Here is a 16,665-nt window from a genome sequence, read left to right on the forward strand (position 1 = left end):
TGTTTAGTTCTTTCTCTGGAGCTTTATTCTGTTCTTTTATTTGGGACATGTTTCTTTGTCTTCTCATTTTGGCTGCCTCTCTGTGTTTGTTTCTATGTATTAGGTAGAGCTGCTATTTCTCCCAGTCTTAGAAGAGTGACCTTATGTAGTAGGTGTGCTGTGGGGCTCAGTGGTGCAGTCTTCCTTGTCACCTGAGCCACGCACTCCAGGTGTGTTTTTTGTGTGGGTTTTCTGTGCCCTTTTCTTGTAGTGGAATCTTTGTTGCTGTTTGCGGCCTCATGCTCTATTGGATGTGAGGACAGGCCATGACTACAGTGGAGGAGTTGCAATGCAAGAGCTGACCCTACAGAGCAGGGTCTGCCTGAGCAGGGCTCTGGTGCCTGTCCAATCTGCCCCTTGGGTGTATAATCCTGGGAGGTGGCTGGGTACTGTGCCAGCTTGTTTGGAAGATGGCTGCTAGGTGTTCCCATCCTAGCACCACCTGGGAGGGGACCCTCTATAGGTCAAGTTCAGCTACAGTCTGTGCCCCACCTGGGGCCACCTGGCAGGAGCCACAAAGCAATGTGCAGATGGCCACCACCTGTGCTGTGTTTGGAAGTGCCTCAGGAGGCCAAGCCACAAACCAAGGCTGGCTGCCACTAGTGTGGAGCTTAGGACTGCTCAGCAAAGGTATGGGACATGCTGAAGCCAGATGCTGGTTGTTTGGGTTCTGCAAACCTTTGAGAGTCCCTAGGAAAGTCTGCAGCATGAGCCAAGGCAGGCGGTTTGTATGGAAAAGGCACTAGAAGTGGCTTGGGTGTGTCCGAAAGTTGGGTGGGGCGGGGTCTCAGAATCAGCAGGATGTGGCAAATGAACAGCCTTAGCCAGCTTGATGGAAACTCAGATATGGTGGCCGTCTGTGTCTGCCCACTGGGAAGAGGGAGGGCTCAACAAAGAAACAATGGCTTCCACCAGCTCCTCTGTCTGGGAGAAAGCGTCCCCTCCAGCCCTCTTCCTGAAGCCAGACAATGCAGTTCTCCCCCTGCTGCCTCTCCAGCTGTTGCCCCAGCTCTGGAGCTTAGGGCCAGTGATTCTGTCAGTAAGTAATTCTGGCATGGTCCCTTTAATAGGAGCACCTGGGAGTGCAGCTACCCTCCGTGTCACTCAGCCACAATCTCCACTAATTTCCATAACCAGAAGGAATGGAGACTTCTCTCCTTGGCATTGAAATCTTGGGCTGGTGAGGGGATGGGGCCCTTGCTCCTCTGGGGGGGGACCTCCACAGCCGAGATATCCCTCCCAATTTTTAATGGTCACATGCGGGTGTAGGACTAGCCCATTCTGTGTCTCTGACCTTCCTACCAGTCTCGATGTGGCCTCTTCTGTATGTCCTTAGTTGTGGGCCTCAGTTCAGCAAGATTTCAGGTGATTCTCAATGATGGTTGTTCTGTAGCTTAGTTGCAATTTTGATGTGGTTGTGACAGGAGTTAAGCACAGCTTTAACATACTGCACCATCTTTGTTTTAGCTCTTTCCACAGTAAATTGGCAAATATTTCATATTAATTTTGTTCCCTCTGTTATGGTTCAATCCTCTAGGTAGAATTCTCTGATTTCCGCACCACCCAAGTGCTCGTACACTTTATTCTTTTATTCTGTATTCCTGTGGCCTATTATTTGCTCCCAACTCAATTGTGTAACTGTTACTTATGCTGGACATATGTCTCTGACCATCTCTTCTCTTTGGACACATTGAGAATTGTGATTGAGTAACCTTATGTTGACTTATTTCCTAGAGTATCCAATAGATAACTGTCCACATAGAATTAATTTGGAATAACATGTTAGTTCCAAAGCTGATGTTAAGTCATTTATTCAACAAATCAGGTTTCATTACAACAGATTCGACTAGATTGATTCAGTGAATTGTCGGTTGCTTTTCCCCTGGAGTCTGTCTAGAAAGGAATTTACTGAACCTGAACATTAAGGCCTCTGGGTTTAGGGAGCTGATAAACAGGCAAAGAGAATAGAGTTTTTCAGGTTAGTAAGAAAAACAGGATAGAAGTTTTCATGAGAAAAAGGTATTACATAAGTGACTTGAAAAGTGGAATTAAGGTTAATATAATTTATATGGCTGAGATTAGGATTGTTAAACATAAAATGGGGGATCTACATTAAGAAGAGGACACATTCTAATAATAAGGCCAATGAGGTAATAAGATTAGTACATGGATGGATAAAATGAAGATTAGAATTAAAATAGAGTTAAGCTGATGTTCTGTGCTGATGCCAGGGTAAATGTTGAATCACAGCCATTTTGTGTTGGGACTAGAATAAAGCTAGGATGTTCCTTTTCCTTATTTTATCAGCATTTACTCAAAGAAAATTTGGTATTGTTGCCATTGCTATGGAAACCTGGGAAACAGCTACTATGGGACTAGCACCTCCAGAGCCCTTTACACATTCTTTGGGAAGATTCATTCATTCACTCATTAATTTATAGCATTAATTGGGTGCCAATTCTCAGCAATATTCTTGTTCTTACCTTCTGGGAGTACAAAATCCAGTGGGGGAATCAAGCCAGGAAGACACAACATGAGCTGTAACAAACTTCTTCCAAGTGGGCTGTTGTTTCTTGCATCCGTGGGATGTTTTTAGTCATTTAATAAACTCTTATTTGAGGGACGCAAACCTTCAGCTGTGAGATTTATAGATCGGGATGATTTCCTCGAAGTTTATCGAGAGGTGGAGATTTCTTACTTGGGCTGAGGAGGCACCATTTGTACCAAAAAGTAGGCTTAACAGCATGGTGACTTGAGTCAGTCTTCCTGGGTCCAAATCTTTGACATTTCAAAGCTAGTATTTAAACTCTGTCTTACTTAGTTTCTGTATCTGGAAAGGGATAATACTATATGTTTCATAGTGTTGTTATAGGGATTAAATGAGTCAATGTGTGCAAACTACTTTAAACTGTACCTGGAATATTGTAATCACTATATAAATACTTAATAATAACAATAAAATAATTATTACCTTTCTGAGCAGAGTACAAGACTGGGCAGGAGTCAGGGATGCCATATGCAATACCACACTTTGCCAGTAAATGGCACCATGGCACCATTGTCCTGCCAGCCTAAACATTAAGATCTTTTGGCCTCTCTGAGGGGTTTGCCTGTGATTTGCAGCAGCTGTAAGAGGAGAAATACTAGGACTGAAACAGTTGAACTTTCTCCCTAAGGCTTTTATCTGGCTTCAAGCCTAAGGATATTGGGAAAATTTATTACAGCGTGAAAGCCACAGTGTATATTTGAGAGGTTGCTTGACTGGAAGTTAATTGGGCCTGGATTTTAATTCTAACACTGTATGTTCTCGGGTGACTTTCCGAACTTACCTGGGTTTCAGCTGGTCCCTCCTTGCTGTCATTTGGGGGCACAAAACAGAATAAGAATGCAAAACAGACACATAAGGAGTAGAAAAACTTGAAGGAAAAGCAAAGAAGATATAGTAGGAATTAGAAACGGAGGCAAAGAAATAGTGATGATATGGCAAGGGAGATGAGATAGAAATAGAAATGATAATATTAGGCACATCATCAAAGGTGAAGACCATTAAAAATAAAATAGAGAAAAGAGAAAATATTCAATTTTATTCATATAATGTTTCATACAGATATGTTTTTCCTCTTACCACCTTTGTGGTCTGTCTCTTACACATACACATGCATACTCACAAGCACACACATGCACAACATGTGGCTATCATTCATTGCTGTCACACGGTGAGGAAGTCAGAGGTGTGGGGAATACAAACTCCCTGACGAATCTTGAAGAGCTTCCTCTCAATCTGAAAGCACGTTAAGTAGCTCTCCCTCAGGCGTCCCTGGAGTCCCTGTCCCTCCTCAGCAACCTCCTAAATGCCCTCTCTACCTCAGGGTGTAGATGAGAGGGTTAAGTAAAAGAATGCCTACTGCATACAAGAGACCAAAGAACTTGTCCCTTTTGTGGGCATAGGGATTTGGGGCTGGAGGCAGACAGCAATGGCCGAGCTGTAGAAGAGGGTGACTACAGTGAGGTGAGAGGAGCAGGTCCCAGAAGCCCTTCCTCCACCCTTTTGCAGAGTTAGTCCTCATCCCTGCATGGGCAATAGCACCATAGGAAACAAGGATGAGGCTGAGGGGCACAACCAAGATGAAACAATGGCAACAGCCATTTGCATCTCATTGTAAATGTTGTCCCCATAGGAGAGTCAAATTAGAGGTGGGACCTCACACACAAAATCATCTGCTGGTGGGGGCAGAGAGGCAGGGAGAGAGTGGGTGATGTCTGGATCACTGACTCCCATTAGCCCAGTGACCTAGACCGGCAGGCTGCCAGCACATGTGAGGATGAAAGTGGCATAGTTGAGGGGCTAGCAGACAGCCATATAGCAGTCAAAGGCCATCACTTTCAGGGGGATGCACTCTGTGGTCCCCAGGAAAAGGAAGATGAAGAGCTGAACAGAGCAGCCCAGGAAGCTGATGGTCTTTTTTGGGCCCCAGAGGTTGGCCAGCATCTGGGGGACACAACTTGTGGTGAAGCGGAGGTTCAAGAAGGAGAGATTGGAGAGGAAAAATACATTTGAGACTGAAGCCTGGGGTTTAGCACAGACAGCAGGATGATGAGTGTGTTTCCCACCAGAGTCGGTGGGTAAGAAATCAAGACAACCATGAAAAGGATTCTTTCAAGCCCTGGATATGCAGAGAAACCCAGGAAGAAACCCCTGGGGAGCTTTGGTTGACCATGGTCTGTTCTTGTCTGGACCTGGAGGGATGAGAGCTGTCAGACAAGTGTGTTCTAACCTGTCTTATGAAAACTCATCCTGGATAATTGTCAGGTCATAGCAGGTGGATGTTTCTCTTCCCCTTTCTCTCACCAAGCCTCTCTTTCTCAGGGACATCACCACGCAGCAGCTCCTTCTCTCCCCCTGCTCCTCCCCGTCAAATGTGGTTAGTGGGAGAGAGGAAACCGTGAGTGTACTGGAAAATAGATGGAGCTTCACAGGGGCGCCTCAGACTTCAGGTTGAATGTAAAGGAGACTGATGTAAAACACGGATTCACTCATTATAGAGGGGAAGAAAAGTTTGCCACTCCAAAATATGCCTTTTGGAATATTGCTTATTTTAAGTTGGTTATTTTAAGAAATAGAAGACTCAAGAAAAACTTTTGATCTTCCCTCTAACTACCTGAAAAGAATGCAGATAGAGTACCTGTTACAGTAAGGGTGATATCATAGGTAACTATGGTATAATATAAACCAGTTTGTGAGAGGAAAGAATCTAACAAGTCCATTATTCTAAGTTCTCTGTGTTCCATTGGTAAAGATGGCCAAGCTAACATTTGTTTACCAAATATTTGCTTTTCTATCTCTGTGTGAATTGCGTTTCTGCCCTTTGAAGTCTCAAAACACAATCTCCCTATTTTCGTTAGCTCAAGATAGCATATAAGCCTTAATAGCTCATGTGTCCTCAGGTCTCATAGCACCCCCACATGTACATGCATGTTAAATTTGCACATTTTCTCATGCTAAAATAGTTGGTTATTTCTGAATGGGTAAGAGAACAAGACACTAACTTGGACAGGGAAAGTTGTAGGTTTCTGAAAAGGAATCTTGAGAGAGAACTTTTATATGTGATCAGCTGAATAAGATAAGAATGAATTATTTTTTTATTTGTTTATTTATTTTTTATTTTATTAAATTTATTGGGGTGACAATTGTTAGTAAAATTACATAGATTTCAGGTGTACAATTCTGTATTACATCATCTATAAATCCCATTGTGTGTTCATCACCCAGAGTCAGTTCTCCTTCCATCACCATATATTCCATCCCCCTTACCCTCATCTCCCACCCCCCACCCCGCACCCCCCTTACCCTCTGGCAACCACTAAACTCTTGTCTGTGTCTATGAGTTTCTGTTTCTCATTTGTTTGTCTTGTTCTTTTGTTGTTTTTGGTTTATATACCACATATCAGTGAAATCACATGGTTCTCTGCTTTTTCTGTCTGACTTGTTTCGCTCAGCATTACTCTCTCAAGATCCATCCATGTTGTCACAAATGTTCCTATATCATCTTTTCTTACCGCCGAATAGTATTCCATTGTGTATATATACCACAACTTCTTCATCCATTCATCTATCGAAGGACATTTTGGTTGTTTCCATGTCTTGGCCACTGTAAACAAAGCTGCAATGAACATTGGAGCACACGTGTCTTTATCTCTAAATGTTTTCAGATTTTTTGGGTAGATACCCAGGAGAGGGATTGCTGGGTCATATGGCAATTCTATTCGTAATTTTTTGAGGAACCTCCACACTGCCTTCCATAATGGCTGCACCAGTCTGCATTCCCACCAACAGTGTATGAGGGTTCCTTTTTCTCCACAGCCTCTCCAACATTTGTTACTATTTGTCTTGTTGATGATAGCCATTCTGACTGGGGTGAGGTGATATCTCATTGTGGTTTTGATTTGCATTTCTCTGATGATTAGTGATGTTGAGCATTTTTTCATATGTCTATTTGCCATTTGTGTGTCCTCTTTGGAGAAATGTCTCTTCAAGTCCTCTGCCCATTTTTCAATTGGGTTGTTTGTTTTTTTGTTGTTGAGTTGCATGAGTTCCTTGTATATTCTGGATACTAGCCCCTTATCGGAGGCACTGTTTGCAAAAAGTCTTCCCCATTCAGTTGGTGGTCTCTTTATTTTGTCAATGGTTTCTTTAGCTGTGCAGAAGCTTTTAAGTTTCATATAGTCCCATTCATTTTAGCTTTTACTTCCATTGTCTTTGGAGTCAAGTTCATAAAATGCTCTTTGAACCCAAGGTCCATAAGTTTAGTACCTATGTTTTCTTCTATGTAGTTTATTGTGTCAGGTCTTATGCTTAAGTCTTTGATCCATTTTGAATTAACTTTGGTACATGGCGACAAATAGCAGTCCAGTTTCATTCTTTTGCACGTGGCTATCCAATTCTCCCAGCACCATTTATTGAAGAGGCTATCTTTGTTCCATTGTATGTTTTTAGCTTCTTTGTCAAAAATTATCTGTCCATATTTATGTGGTTTTATTTCTGGGTTCTCAATTCTATTCCATTGGTCTATGTGTCTGTTTTTCTGCCAATACCATGCTGTTTTGATTATTGTGGCCCTGTAGTACAAGCCCAAGTCAGGAAGTGTGATACCTCCATTACTGTTCTTTTTTCTTAAGATTGCTTTGGCTATTCGGGGTCTTTTGTGGTTCCAAACAAATCTGATGATTTTTTGTTCTGTTTCTTTAAAATATGCCATTGGGATTTTGATGGGGATTGCATTGAATCTGTATGTTGCTTTGGGTAATATGGCCATTTTAACTATGTTGATTCTTCCAATCCATGAGCACAAATGTCTTGCCATTTCTTTGTGTCTTCTTCAATTTCTTTCAAAAATGTCTTATAGTTTTCAGCATATAGGTCTTTCACATCCTTGGTTAAGTTTATTCCTAGGTATTTTATTCTTTTTGTTGCAATTGCAAAAGGAATTGTTTTTTGTATTTCTTTTTCTGAGATTTCATTGTTAGTATATAGGAAGGCAATGGACTTTTGTGCGTTGATTTTGTAGCCTGCAACTTTACTGTATTCGTTGATTGTTTCTAATAGCTTTTTGGTGGAGTCTTTAGGGTTTTCTATATATAGCATCATGTCATCTGCAAAGAGTGATAATTTAACTTCTTCATTCCCAATTTGGATGCCTTTTATTTCTTTCTCTTGCCTGATTGCTCTGGCAAGGACTTCCAACACTCTGTTGAAAAGCAGAGGTGATAGGGGACATCCCTGTCGTGTTCCTGAACGTAGAGCAAAGGGCTTCAGTTTTTCTCCATTAATTATGAGATTAGCAGAGGGCTTGTCATATATGGCCTTTATTATGTTAAGGTATTTTCCTTCTATACGCATTTTATTAAGTGTTTTAATCATAAATGGATGTTGTATCTTGTCAAATGCTTTTTCTGCATCAATTGATATAATCATATGATTTTTGTCCTTTATTTTGTTTATGTGATGTATCACATTGATGGATTTGCGTATGTTGAACCATCCTTGTGCCCCGGGGATGAACCCCACTTGGTCGTGATGAGTAATCTTTTTAATGCATTGTTGTATTCGATTTGCTAGAATTTTATTTAGGATTTTTGCATCTGTATTCATCAGAGATACTGGTCTGTAGTTTTCTTTTTTTGTGCTGTCCTTACCAGGTTTTGGTATCAGGGTAATGTTGGCCTCATAAAATGAGTTAGGGAGTACTGTCTCTTCTTCAATTTTTTGGAAGAGTTTGTGCAGAATTGGTATTAGATACTCTTTGAAGGTTTGGTAGAATTCACTAGTGAAGCCATCTGGTCCCGGACTTTTGCTTTTGGGAAGGTTTTGGATGACTGATTCAATTTCGTTACTGGTGATCGGTCTGTTTAGATTTTCCAGTTCTTCATGGTTCAGCCTTGGAAGGCTATATGTTTCTAAGAACTTGTCCATTTCTTCTAGGTTGTTGAATTTGGTGGCATATAGTCCTTCATAGTATTCTTGGATGATCCTTTGTATTTCTGTGGTGTCCGTGATAACTTCCCCTTTTACGTTTCTGATTTTGTTAATCAGTGTCTTCTCTCTTTTTATCTTAGTAAGTCTAGCCAAGGGTTTTTCAATTTTGTTAATCTTCTCAAAGAACCACCTCTTTGTCATATTAATTTTTTCTATTGTCTTTTTGTTCTCTATTTCATTTAGTTCTGCTCTAATTTTTGTTATTTCCTTTCTTCTGCTGACCTTGGGTGTTACTTGTTCTTCTTTTTCTAGTTCTTTAAGCATGAGGTTATTTATTTGGGAGTTTTCTTGTTTCTTGAGATAGGCCTGTAATGAGATAAATTTCCCTCTTAAAACTGCTTTCGCTGCATCCCAAAAATTTTGGTAGGATGTATTTTCATTGTCATTTGTTTCTATGTATCTTTTGATCTCTCCTCTAATTTCTTCTTTGACCCAGTCGTTCTTTAAAAGTATGTTGTTAAGTCTCCATGTATTTGTGTTTTTTCCCGCTTTCTTTTTACAGTTGATATCCAGTTTCAAAGACTTGTGATCAGAGAATATGCATGGTATGATTTCAATCTTTTTAAATTTGTTGAGACTGATTTTATGTCCCAATATATGGTCTATCCTTGAGAATGTTCCATGTACACCAGAAAAGAATGTATAGTCTGATGTTTTAGGATGAAGTGCTCTATAAATGTCAATTATGTCCATTTCATCTAATGTGTCATTTAGGGCTACTATTTCGTTATTTATTTTCTGTTTGGATGATCTGTCCATAGCTGTCAATGATGTATTTAAGTCCCCTAGTATAATTGTGTTTTGGTCAATTTCTCCCTTTAGTTCTGTTAGTAGTTGCTTGGTGTATTTCGGTGCTCCCTGATTGGGGGCATAAATATTGATGACTGTTATGTCTTCTTGTTGTACAGTCCCCTTCACCATTATGAAATGTCCATCTTTGTCTCTTGTTATCTTTTTCACCTTGAAGTCTGTTTCATCTGATATCATTATGGCTACACCTGATTTTCTCTGGGCATCATTTGCTTGGAGTGTCAATTTCCACCCTTTCACTTTGAGTCTATGATTGTCCTTGTAGCTGAGATGTGTCTCTTGGAGACAGCATATGGTTGGGTTTAGTTTTTTGATCCAATCTGCTACTCTGTGCCTTTTTATTGGTGAGTTCAGTCCATTTACATTTAGGGTGATTATTGATATGTGAGGATTTCCTGTCATTGTATCTTTAGTTTTCTGGTAAGGCTGTGTCTCCATTGTTTCTTTGCCTTTTTGTTGTTGTCTATTATTTCTGTGTGGTGGTATTCTATGATGTTTCCCTCTGTTTCTTCTTTTATTTCAGTATATATTTCAGTTGTGGATTTATTTTGAGTGGTTACCCTTAAGTTTATGTAAAAGAAAGTTTGATATTTAGAGTATTCCATTTTCTTCAGCACGCTTACTTTCTCCATTCCCATATTCCGGTTCAGGCCTTTACTCTCCCCCTTTTTGAGTTTTGGTTGCCACAAATTAGCCCTGTTGATGGTGGTCGAATAGCCTCCTTTAGTATTTCTTGTAGTGCAGGTCGTGTATTAGAAAATTCCCTCAGCTTCTGTATGTCTGGAAAGGTCTTATTCCTCCTTCATATCTAAAGGATATCTTTGCCGGATATATTATTCTTGGCTCATGATTTCTCTCTTTCAATAGTTTGAATATTTGGTTCCACTCCCTCCTGGCTTCTAGAGTTTCTGCTGAAAAATCTGATGATAATCTAATGGGCTTTCCTTTGTAAGTTACCGTCTTCTTTTCCCTGGCTGCCTTGAGGATTCTTTCTTTGTCGTTGATTTTAGACAGCTTCAATACAATGTGCCTTGGAGAAGGCCTGTTGGGATTGAGGTAACTAGGTGTTCTATTTGCTTCTTGGATTCGAGGGTCCAGTTCTGTCCACAAATTTGGGAAGTTCTCATCGACAATTTGTTTGAATATATTCTCTGTTCCCTTCTCTCTTTCTTCTCCTTCTGGTATGCCCATTATTCTTATATTGCTCTTTCTGATGGAGTCAGAAAGTTCTTGTAGAGTTCTTTCATTTCTTTTAAGTCTCAAGTCTCTTTCTTCTTCTGTTTGTGTCATTTCCAGGTTTCTATCTTCGATGTCACTGATTCTTTCCTCCATCTGGTCAACTCTACTACCTAAGCTTGTTGTTTCATTCTTAATTTCTTCTACTGAGTTCTTAATCTCCAGAAATTCTATTTGGTTCTTTTTTAAAATTTCAATCTCTTTCGTAAAATGCTCATGCTGTTCTTTAATTGAGTTTCTGTGTTCCTTTAACTGCCTATCTGTGTTTTCTTGTATCTCGTTGAGTTTTTTCAGAACTGCAATCTTGAATTCTCTGTCATTTAAGTCACATATTTCTGTATCTTTAAGTGCCTTTTCTGGAGATTTTTCACTCTCCTCTGAGCTATCTTGTTGCCTTGGTTATTCATGGAGATTACTGGTTTACTATTTCTCTTCCTGGACATCTACAGGTGTGACTTCTGCAACAAGTTGATAGGAAGAGGTCTTTCTTTTGTTTGCCAGTACTTGTTGGTAGAACGTTTTACTTTTTCTCCGACTGCAGGATTTTTTTTTTTTTCCTCTCTCACAAGGTAGTGCTATGTTTTCTCTGCACTATTCCAGCTTCTCACACACTGGGGGGATTCCCTGGGAGACGGGCTTCTCCTCTGTTAATAGTTCGTCTAGGTCACAGGGCGCAGTGTCCCGGTGGGTATGCGGAGAGCTTTTGATGTTCCAAAGCTCTTCCAGCTCCTGATTCAGAGCCCGTATGTTTCAGCAGTTCTGTTTACTCCTGCAGGGATCCGCCCAGATAGGTGGGGCTAGGGGCGGGGTGAGCTGTGAGAGGTGGCCCAGAGCAGTGGCGGCGACCACCACCACAGCCTGTTCTGCTTCCACAGCTCTCTCCCCTTTGCCGGAACTAGTTGGGCTGCTAATTTGTGTTTGTGGGCCACAGTTCTCAAATATAGCAAATTTTCTGTTGTTTTGATCTGACACTGCTATTGTTTCGCTTCTAACACCGGGCAGGTGGGGGCGGGGCGAGCTCTGGGAGGGGAGGGAGGGGGCGGCTAGTCTCAGTGCCTAAGGCTCCGTTCTCTGCTCGGCAGTGAGGGCTTAAACCACCGTTTTCAGCCTTCTTCCCTCAGTCTTTTCTCCGAGGTCTCTGCCGTGAGCGTTGGGTTCAGCCGTGTTATATGCTGTCCCCTCAGCCCTGTGGAGCCCTGGCGGAGCCCTAGTAGTCTGAGTTCTTCCCTCTCCCGCAGCTGCGGTAGTTCCGGGAAGCAGCGAGCTCGGCGCACTGAGCTGGGTCTGCGTCCTGCGCCCGAGTTGGTCCATCTCCGCGCACTTCTCCCTTTCCTCCCCCCCCTTCCCCCCCGATCGTGCGAATCTCCCACCTGTAGGTGATTTCAGTAGGTAGTGGGCCTCTTCGTCTTGCCTGTCTGCTGTGCAGGGAGTCCTTTGTGGAGTTTTTGTTGTTTGATTCTTTGTAAATTCCAGGGGAGCTTTATAGAGGCTCACCTCACTCCGCCATTTTTCTGGAACTCCTCCCTCCCAAATTGCACTTTAAAGAGAACAAAAAAAGTCAGGGTTTATAAAGTGAAAAACTGCAAGTGTGGTTTTCACACAGGTTTTCCATGCAAATGAAGGGATCTGGATGGGTTAACAGGGTTTGGTTAGTACAGTATGCAAGTGTGAAAAGGCTCTTTGCAAATGGTCTGGTTTCCATGCTAGGGAAGAAGTCCAGGAAGTGGTTTTGTGGTTAGCTTAAAAGTTCAAAAGTTCATGAGGAGGATGTGCATAAGACAGACTTCTTCCCGTCTCCTGGCTCCATTTCAGTTCGCTTGACACAAATGATTCACACTTGGCAACTAGATCTCATTGGTGGGTATTTTATAGCCAGTTCTGTCCTGAGCCAATAACAGCATAAAAAAGATACATACACCTTTCCACACTCTATCTATCTATCTGACCAACTATTAAATAAGTAAAACATAACAGGATGAAAAACTAAAAAAAATAAATAACAAAAATAAGACAAGGCATATAATGAAAAGAAAGGCTCTTTCCCATTCTTGTTACTCAGGCATTCAGTGTCCTTCCCCAGGAGCAACATTTCCTCCCAGAGATAGCGTATGCATATTTCAGTGTTTGTATATATTTTTTTTATTTTCTAAACACTAGAAAATTATACTATACTTTGAAACTTGATTTTTTTTTCAGTTAATTTCACTATCTACACCTTCATTTATTTAGTTGCTTATTGATAAATGTTGTTTCATTTTTTGTTATAAATAATGCCACCTGAATTATCTTGTACATAGCTTATTTCATACATATATGGGTATATTAATTCCTAATGTGGCTCTTTGGTCTCGGCCACAGAAGTGTGGTGATGAAGTTCATCATTGCAATGTGATGCACACATTATGCCACCGCTGTGGCTGTAAGGCGTACCACCTTCAGAAGTCTACCTGGGGCAAATGTGGCTACGCTGCCAAGCGGAAGAGAGAGTATAACTGGAATGCCAAGGCTAAAAGATGAAATACCACAGGGACTGGTCGAATGAGACACCTGAAAATTGTATACAGCAGATTCAGGCACGGATTCCATGAAAGAACAATACCTAAACCCAAAAGGGCAGCTGTTGCAGCATCCAGTTCCTCTTAAGGATTTCAATGATTAGTTGCACAAAAAATTTTTTTATTAAAAAAATATTCTTAATGTGGAATTGTTTGGTTTTCGGGTATGTAGATTAAAATTTTTTAAATTATATTTTTGTCATAAACTTTGATTTTGCAAATGAATATATGTAACTTACATAAGCTCTAAAGCATAATTGTGTCAAAATGAACACTCATGTTTTTTACATTTTTATAACGGCTTTATTGCATAAATACGTAATGGTCCTAAACACTATATTGTTCAGTTTTGCTTGTATTTCTTTCTGTTTAGAACATTTATGTTGTAGACCATAACATTACCTTTAATAGAGTGAATATGTTACATCTCTAAATTAAACAATAAGTAACATACAGTAGTACCATTCAATAAATTGCTTTCACCAAACATTAAGTTCTCATAGTTAAACTTCAGACTCTGAAAATGACAAGATGAGATGTCAGAGGGTTCCTAAATGCCTCTTTCCCTGTTGAAAATCTTCAAGTAACTCATATCTGCATTTAGACTAGGTTTCATTTATTTTAAAAAGTGAACATACTCTGAATTTGAAAGTAGCGTATCTCTTTCCCTCTGTAGTTTTGCTTGTTTTTAAGACTTACAAAGCGTGTCATACTTTATGTAGTCTTCTAGGTCTTGGTTTTTTTCATTCAATAGGTTGCTAGTATATTGATCCACATTGTTGCTTGTAGGTATAATCCATCTATTTTTACTGCTAATGATACTGTACACTTCAGTTATGTGTTTACCTATTGCTAAAAGGTATTTGAGTTGCTTTAGTTTGGCGTGTCCATTTTCAATTTGGATAGGTATTTTTAGATTGTCCTTTGAGAGTGGACAAGGTTTTTTTGTTTGTTTGTTTGTTTGTTTGTTTGTTTTCCTTTCTAACCTTCAATAAATGAGAATTCACAGTAACATTTTGATTGGGTTTGGCTGGCATTCCTGAAGCAATATTCTAGATCTCATAGTAGTTTTACAAACTCTTTCATTGGCATTATTAGAGACATGCGAAAGGCGCCTCTGCTCCAGGGAGGACTCAACTGGGGGGCAGTGACTAGCCCAATAGCGCCCTATCACTGGGGCCGAGTTGGGAGGTTTGTAGATATCTGAGACATTGGTTTAATAACCTGGCAATATCTCCATAGTGTGATATTTGATCTCGGCAGGCTTCCTGAATTTGATAAAAAGGCAAATGAAAAGAGATCTTTCTGTTCTGCCTCTGAAACAATTTCCATATCATGGCCCAGAGGGGCAAAAAGATTGATAATGTGGTAAGAAGCAAGGAAGAGGTCAGGTCCGAAGAAGAAATCCTACCTGTGGTCAGTGAAGGGCACCAGATGTCTCGGACAGTCCTCACACTGGCTTTGGGCTGGGAGGCAATTTCACATAGGAAAGGAGGAGAGAGAGGAGGGGGAAGATCAGAGACCAGATTTTTTATTTTGTTACTTGAAAGGACACTGTTTCTCAGAAACCAGGTCCTCTCTGGGCAGGGAATCCCCTGAATTATTTTTTTCCTGGAGGGATCACAGGCTTGCCCTTGGGGTAACTCTATGCTGGAAATCCCCAGCTCCAGTGGGCGGTGCCTCTATTTGCACGTGGAGTTGCATGGCAGTCGCACTTTGAACACTCACAGTCCTGGGGGAGCAGTTCTCATCTACGTTTGCAGCAGGCTGTGACCTCCCTCCAGGCTCTGGCCCTGCAATCACAGGCTCTTTGCTCACCTCTGCCAAGTAGGGAAATACACGCTGGTCCAGTCTGGGTGTGCCACCCAGGGATACACCTGCATACATATAGGCCCTGAAACTCTCTTTGCTCTCACTCATCCTAAGGCCCCTCGTACCCTCTGCTTTCCTTTTGCTCTCTGTATTCCTTCCCCCAACTAGTTTGCTTAGCAGCTACTACTAAAATGACTGTGATCTTTCTTATCAATAAGGATATTGACATTTACCTCATTAGAATGCTAGAACAGCTAATGAGTTTCCGTTTAATAATGTGTTGTGCAATTCCTGAAATATAGTAAATACTCACTAAATAGTTTCCATTTTTATTCACTTACTTATTCATTCATCCATTTAGTAAATATTTACTATTTACAGTGCCAGACAGCTTGTCCAAGAAAGGCTGAAGATACAAGTTAATGGAGACACAGTCCTGACCCTCAAGATTCCTACTCTTTAATGGGGGTAAAGGACAAGTAAGGAGATAATCCCATTGCTGGAGAAAAGTGCTCCGAGAGGCTTCCAGAGAGAGTATGAAAGGACAGAAGAGCTGCTACTTACGTTGCATATTCTTATAAACTTCATGGAGTTGGGGCAGAGTTGGAGGGAAAGGCGTGCTCAGTGACCTGGTGGCAGAGAGCTTGGCATGTTCAAGGGTAGGCAGAGAGTTCAGGGAACCGTGCATGGAAGCAGCTAGATGAACAGCTCTGCAGCTCAGATCTGGGCTGTAAGGTATTGATCTGGGAGCATCAGCAGACATATGCTATTACTGGGAATTGTCGTTCCTGGGCTCTCCTTCCTGGAGCTTCTGGCTAAGGGTCTCTGCTTCCCCTGAGAATGAACTGGCCCCAAGATGGTGTAGGCTACTGAGGCAAGAATGGAAAACAAGGAAAGGTACGAGAAGAGAGTCATTTAATTCTAAACAGCTTTAGACATCTACTCTCCTTCTTTCCCAGAAATGACGGGACGATCTGAGAGGGTAACGGGTGCAGATAAAATTTGAAATGTGAAAGCAGTTTACTTCAGTCAGGCACATACAGCTTTTACTTTCTCTTTTCCCAGGCCCATCCCCCATCCCTTTCCTGCTGCAGGGCTTCCTGTTTATCATCCTCAACCTGATCTGACATTTTCTGCCTAGTCACTGGTGATGTCTCAGAATACCCAAATCCTATTGGACAGTGGGTGCAGACCAGCCCTTTTCTGCTGTGCTGCAGCCAAAGGTCCCAATCTTGGTTTCTAAACACGGGACAATAGGAACCTGGAGAGGTATCTGAAAGGAGAATAAGGAACAAAGATTTCCTGCCTATTCCAACAGCACTCTTCACCCTTCGTACTCGTCCTATGTGTTTAAAGAAGCATGCCTAACCCCACAAAATGCGTTCAAATAAAAGTCAGCTTTTCCAAGTTTATTACCTGATTATCTAATAAGAGCTTCACATAGAAGAACATTGTTCATGTTAAGCTTTTTGAAATATTGGAATATGCTCTTGGATCCCATTACTCTATGTAGGCACTTCTGTGATCCAAGTTCTGCCAGATGGGAACCACTGGAATAATATGGGATCATTTGTGATCCATCCGTGAATGAAGGCGCAGTAAAGGCATCAGTGAAAACACAGCAAACGAAGGTGATAACTTGGCATTTTTACGGGCTTTTTACTTTGAAAACTCTGGAGA

At 41.2% G+C, this 16,665-nt stretch overlaps 1 protein-coding gene across 1 annotated transcript; it reads right to left on the reverse strand.

Moving 5' to 3' along the window:
• Nucleotides 1-3,846: 3,846 nt before the first annotated feature.
• OR2H2 (olfactory receptor family 2 subfamily H member 2) lies at nucleotides 3,847-4,757 on the reverse strand. Its single transcript, XM_019719429.2, is given in 10 exon segments — nucleotides 3,847-3,908; nucleotides 3,911-3,994; nucleotides 3,997-4,066; nucleotides 4,068-4,174; nucleotides 4,177-4,260; nucleotides 4,263-4,313; nucleotides 4,316-4,366; nucleotides 4,369-4,587; nucleotides 4,590-4,736; nucleotides 4,739-4,757. Coding segments are annotated over 10 exon segments (894 nt in total).
• Nucleotides 4,758-16,665: the final 11,908 nt, after the last annotated feature.

Source organism: Rhinolophus sinicus, chromosome 2 (genome assembly GCF_057876585.1).
Source record: "Rhinolophus sinicus isolate RSI-liver-muscle chromosome 2, RSI-T2T, whole genome shotgun sequence".
Classification (NCBI taxonomy): Eukaryota; Metazoa; Chordata; class Mammalia; order Chiroptera; family Rhinolophidae; genus Rhinolophus; species Rhinolophus sinicus.